A 6084-nucleotide genomic window follows, 5' to 3' on the forward strand; every position below is an offset into this window, starting at 1 on the left:
GTCCACCACCGAACTTCTAGTCATCAAACGCTGATGAGGTTATCACTAACAAAAGCAACAATGTCATCCAGATCAATACAGCAGTTATGAGAGCAAGTCAGCAGCTGGGTATCTGTACTGAAATCCTTATCCTAGCCAAAAGTCTTTCTGTGCCTAGATAACTGCAAATCTCAAAAAGAAAGCTCAGCAAGTTCAACATCATCTATAACTCTAAAAAAAAATCATTGCAGCAAGTAACCGAAGGCTGTGAAAGTACTGTCAAAGCAAGAATTTTTTTAAAACTGTGGGTACAAATCAGTAACAAGTTTCCCTCTAAGTTCTGCTAAATCAGGAATAAATCAGCATTTTCTCAATATTGCTTCATCAAACTCTCAGAACTTCACTGCAGACATGCCTTCAAACACACTTGCATGGGTTTAAGAGGATAGTGCACTATCGCCACAAGGGCAAGTAGTTTCCAGGGAATAAATGCCAGCAACACCCACATCTGACAAAGGAACAACAAGAAGTAGCAACTTCTGGCCCATGCCAAATAAGAGTTTGAATTTGTTATTTAATACTGAAGTTTCCATAAAATAAGTTAAGATTGCTACTCTTATCTGCTGCTCTGCAATCAAATCACCATTATAAAAAAAATAATTTAATTTTTACAATATTGTAATTTGTGGTTTAAATGCTGTGAGACTATTTGAAGGTCCAACTCGATGCAGAACATTTAGAATTACTGCAGAATGACAATAGTAAACACAGGGACTGATACAACAGTGGGAAGGTGCACTGAGCAGTGTGGAACACTACAGTTAGATACACAGTGAAATGAAAACAAATTAGTACAGTCACAAATAGAGTAAAGCTGGTAATCCAGAATGCTCCAGACCTTGGTAGTCCTGGATCAGTAAATTGCCTGAACAGTTCGATGTTATTCCCAGTACATTTTAAATTCATTTTCTTGGTTAAAAACAAAACGACTCGAGTGTAATAAACTTTCAGTTGAACCCAATAAGTGTCAAGATAGGACAAGAAATACTGGCTTGCCAAGTCAGAATAACCTTTGGCAATTCTGGATGTAATCATATAGCATATTACTGGAGCTGTGCACAGAACTCTAATAGTCATATGCAACAAAGAACTCAGTAGGTTTAAATATCTTTAGGAAGGAAGAAATTGTGTTCCCGAAATTTCAAAAATTCCTTTCTTCCCACAGATGCTATTGAGTTCTTGCAGCAAATTGATTTTTACTCCAGATTCCAACATCTGCAGTCTCTTGTACCTCCAGGGCTAAGCAATTCTCCTTAAAAGCCTCAACAATACAACCAAAGTATAGCACATTTGACTTGTGTTGCTGTTAAAAATGGCACTGTTTTGGAGGTGGTAGTATAGGCTGGTGGAATAGGCCTAACCTGATAGATATTATTATTGTGACTAATGGAACAGTATCTATTCCATGTCAAATCTGTAATATATTCAAATTAAAACTGAACACAAGTATCAGTTTCCTGCAACTTCCTAGGACAGCTATGCAGCAAATTAGATTTCTCTCAGACTATCTCAATGCACCAGTTTTCCAATCTACTAGGAATCGATAATGAGTTCCATGATTATTAATGAAGGCTAAAAATCCTTAATCACCACTCTGGCAAGTAAGGCTCGGCAGCTACACAACTTAGTCAATCATCCAAAAATCCCACAATAACTTTGTTAATGCTTATGCATTTTAAAATGTTGCAAAAATGTTTATGAGGGTGGCATTAGATTAAAGGGAAGACTACATCTCTCTCAGCTTCTTTCAGCTCCATTCACTTTCAAAATCCTCCCAAATAGCTCATCTATTTGGCTAAGTTCTGCACTTGGCTGAGATTTTTCCCCATTTTAGACATTATTCTGAATATCTACAGTAATAGTCTTTGAGTTTCTCAGTCATGCTTTTGCTTTTCCTACACTTTTGAGACAGATATTGGGAACATGACTGAAAAAATTATAAAATACTAATAGAAATGATGCAGAAGCAAACAAGCTGAAGTGTCTGATTAGAATAAAAGACACCAAACTGTTACAATTCATAATTAGGCTCAGTAAAAAGGAACATATTTGCTCAGAAACAACTGATGATTTTACTAATATTTAAAAATAGATGGATAAAGGTCAGATGAAGTCTCTCCATATAGATTTTAAAAGAAATCAAATAATGAGGCATAAAACGTTTCCTATGCTGTCAGAGTTGATTGCATTAATCAATGTTCTAGATTTTTTTTAATCTTTGGAGCTCAAGGTGTATTTATAGCAAAGTCTCCAAGTAACTGAACAAAAGTAATTATAGACTGACTGATCTCAATAATGTTCCTATCTGCTATTCGAGTTACAATGTAGATTCAAAATGACACATTTTCTGGAATTTCAAATTTAAACTTTATTTTCCTCAAAGGAACAAGTACATTTTGCTATCTACATGTTGCATCTCTTTCCTTAAATTCCACAAAATATCTTAAAAGGTTTTATTAAATTCTGATAAGGCCAACATTGAACATAACATATTACTCTTTCAAACCACGGACTGACAATCGTAACAGCTGTGTAACTATATTGGCACTTCAAATTCCGAATGTAAAGTCTCCTCTCCTAGAATTTTCGATTTAAGTCAATATAACAAATACATTTAAAATTATTGAAAACCTTAAAGAAAACTTCAGATTAGAGTTTGCTGCTCTTTTCATCCAACTTATACAAAATATTAAACAAAATGTGAACTTGTTAAATAGATAAAGTTTTATTTAAGATTAGGTTATACAGAGATTTTCGACTGAATAGGTGAAAAGATGTTTATTGAAGTCAAGCCGTTAACAGATAGAAGCGAGGTTGAAAAATCCATTCCATTGCTGAAAGGCATCATTGTTTGACACATTCCCTAAATCAGCTCCCTGCTATTACGGATGGCGCAGCACAACACCATGCTGAAAATCATGCCAAAGATCTAGGGAAAGAAAACGGTTATAATTTCAATTCATAAATTAAAATTGACATTTTTTAAGCTCCCAATTTCAGAGTCTTACTTACCATTACAATTCCAATTCCAATCCCAACTGCCCCAATGATGTAAAGCTTTCCATTGAATATGTCATCAATTACCTGTAGACATGACTGCAAAAATAAAAAAATACATAGATAGCATAATTCAAGTTCAATTGTAATTCATACATGAATACAGCCAAATGAGACAGCATCACTATGGGGTCAAAGTGCAAAACACAGTAACCACCGTGCAATACACAACGGTATTGTAATTTAAAGTTTAATTAGGAAATTGTTACTCAGCCTCACTAAACATTTGAGCAAAAACTTATGTAACACTGAAGGTTTTAACTATGGTAACAGGAAAAGCATGATTCAGAAATGAAATTACAGGGCTAATGTCTTAGCTCTCAACTGAAGATTGAGATCAGAAGATCAAGAGGCTAGAATTAGACAAGCACAGAATTCTTGAGTGGGTTATGGGAGTGGATGTGGTTAAAGATAGGGATGGACACAGACATTTGAAACTAAGATGAAGATTTTAAAATCAGTGCATTGTTTGATTAGTAGCAATTGCAAGGCAATGTAACGTAAGGAGGACATGGCAGAAAAATGAATAATCTGAAGTCTAAGAGTCCAGAAAGTAATAAAAGCATGGATGAAGTTTTTGGTAGATGAGATGAAGCAGGGGCAATGTTCAATGAGGTTATATGAAGAGGGATGGCACGGAAGCCTGAAATACTCCTGTGGTCCAAACCAGCAAGACTAAGAGTCTACAATAGTTTTGGCTTGTTGGAAGGGCATCCGGAGAAACCAGTGGCCAGAAAATTACCAGGTAATTTTACCAGGTAACCAATCAAAAAGGGGAATATGTAATTACAATACCTGTCTTTGAAACTCTTCCAAAAGTGTTTTACTGGGGCAAGTTTCTCGGATAAGTGGTTCCAGAGTGCCTCCCAGTCCACAGCAGTCCAGCTGAAATAAAAGAATTTTGTTAAACATTGGTTCATCATAAAAAAAACCAAGTTCAGTCTTGAAAATTAATACAAGTTAAAATATTTTCAGTTGCATGCAAATAATTAAATAGCATTTTAGTTTCACATTGAAAAATAATGTTACAGCAAATGTAATAATCTAACTACTGCATTCTCACATTGAAAAGTCACCTGTGAACCTTATTGCTAGGTAGTAGGCTAAATGATTTGGTGCCAATAACATCCACACACTTTCCTTAGATAGCGTCATTTGCTGGTTTTAAAGTCCTATTACTCAACAATTACTGCCAGCACTCCAAGAAAGCCATGTGACAGCTTACTGGTAGTTCAAAAGTCAAGAAGTTCGACTAAGAACATCTTATCTGAAGTAAGCTGTGGTAAACTATCACCGCAAACAATGAAGAAGGAAGCGAGGGTGACGCGAGTTCGAGGGATGGTGCATTACAGAATCAATGCAGGGGGAGTGAGCCATTCTAAGAGGAGAAGCTCAGACTGAGTTCCGGTAGCTATGCAACTTGCCTTGGGGGGGGGGGGGGGGGTGAGGTTTTGATAATAAATGTACTTTGAAGCTTTGAATTTACATTCTTTGTTGTTGGGGAAAATGGAGAGGCATTGAATGTTTAAAATGTAGTCTACAGTAATAATATCTACGTTTTGAAATTTGTGAAGTGTGGGCTCAACTATACAGCCGCAGGCCTCTAATGCTGCAGGGAAAATCTAACTGTACTAACCAAATAAATGGCAGCACAGTCATGAGCTTGCTGTCTCAATTGGCCCAATGTGGAGGTAAGGAATTCACACACTGCTCTACAATTGGTGCCAAGTTAATTTCACACACCGAGAAAGTTTAATTCAGAGCTCAAAAGACTTCATCTCAAAAGGCAGCTGACGTCTGGGTGGAGCTTCAATGATAGGCATTAAACTTGTACAATGTTCATTCCAGGGTAGATAACACTGATAATTATGATACTATCACACAACAAATATTTTAAATAACTTTCTCAATTGAACTGGTAGCTACATTTATATTAAAAAAAAGAACTGGAAGAAATTAATAACTTACTCCCTTCTGAATTGCAGTTAGAGCTGCTTTCTTGCTTTCATCTTTGTTTGTTACGTATTGGGTATACAGAGAAGTGTACATGTCCTTCACTTCACTCGTAACCTGTGGATACATTTAGAAATTATGATTTATTTACTGATACTGAGAGATTTAAGTATAACAGATCTCACAATTCAGATGTTATGAGTAGATTCACCGCTATGGGAGCAAAGATCAAAATAGGCCACTTCCAATGCCTAAACACATTACATGCAGTCTGTTCATGATTGAAAAGCATTATTACTGATTTACACATTTGCTGATGGTAAATGTACTGCTACACTGAGGATAGAGCACTACTGGCAGAAAATGAGGCAAAGGCTTCCTTAGGGACCGGGGATGCATTTGTGTTCTGCCACGACCAAAAGATGGGTTGCAAAAGGCACCAGCGCCTGTCATTTTGCTGCTGGGCTTTCTGCAAGTTGGGCTCAATCCTGATCTTGTGTCCACAGAGCCTGCATGCTCTCTACAATACGCTGCTTCGTATTCGTGCTCCAGTCTGCACTCAAATCCCCAACGTGTGCGATTTGGTAGGTTAATTTGCCACTGGTGTGCTGGTAGAGATGCTGAAGTTGATGGGAATGTGAAGAGAATTAAATGGGACTTGTGTAATTGGGTGTTTGATGCTGGGCATAGACCCAGTGGGCTAACTCGCCAGCTTCTGTGCTGTGGACTAATGTTTTTAGTTCCTGTGATGAGGGATTTTGAAATCTTGCAGAAATTGGGATGGTTTCCCAAGCTTCAATGCAAAGGCAATGCATTCAAACCCAAGGAGAATTTTGACAAGGAATTTAAAATAAACCACTGTCACTGGCAGTCAGAATTTAAGATCCTTGAAAAAAAGCATCAATCGAGAGGGTGAGAGGGGAGGGAGGAGGCAAAAATAAACTTTCCCTCAAATTATTAATTACTCCAGGCAAATCTTAAAGGAGTAATGCTGATGCAAGTTTTAATCTCCTTTAGATAGTCCATCAGAATAGA

General features: G+C 36.9%; 1 protein-coding gene across 1 annotated transcript in view; it reads right to left on the minus strand.

The window, feature by feature from the left end:
- Nucleotides 1–2382: 2382 nt before the first annotated feature.
- Nucleotides 2383–6084, minus strand: part of cd9a (CD9 molecule a) — a 55627-nt gene continuing 51925 nt past the window's right edge. Inside the window, exons 5-8 of the mRNA XM_073066228.1 lie at nt 5065–5166; nt 3892–3981; nt 3052–3135; nt 2383–2968 (exon numbers count right to left, since the gene is read on the minus strand). Coding sequence (XP_072922329.1) covers nt 2903–2968; nt 3052–3135; nt 3892–3981; nt 5065–5166 — 342 coding nt within the window. The 3' untranslated portion in view covers nt 2383–2902. The remainder of the gene's footprint in view (nt 2969–3051; nt 3136–3891; nt 3982–5064; nt 5167–6084) is intronic.

This window comes from Hemitrygon akajei, chromosome 14 (genome assembly GCF_048418815.1).
Source record: "Hemitrygon akajei chromosome 14, sHemAka1.3, whole genome shotgun sequence".
NCBI lineage: Eukaryota > Metazoa > Chordata > Chondrichthyes > Myliobatiformes > Dasyatidae > Hemitrygon > Hemitrygon akajei.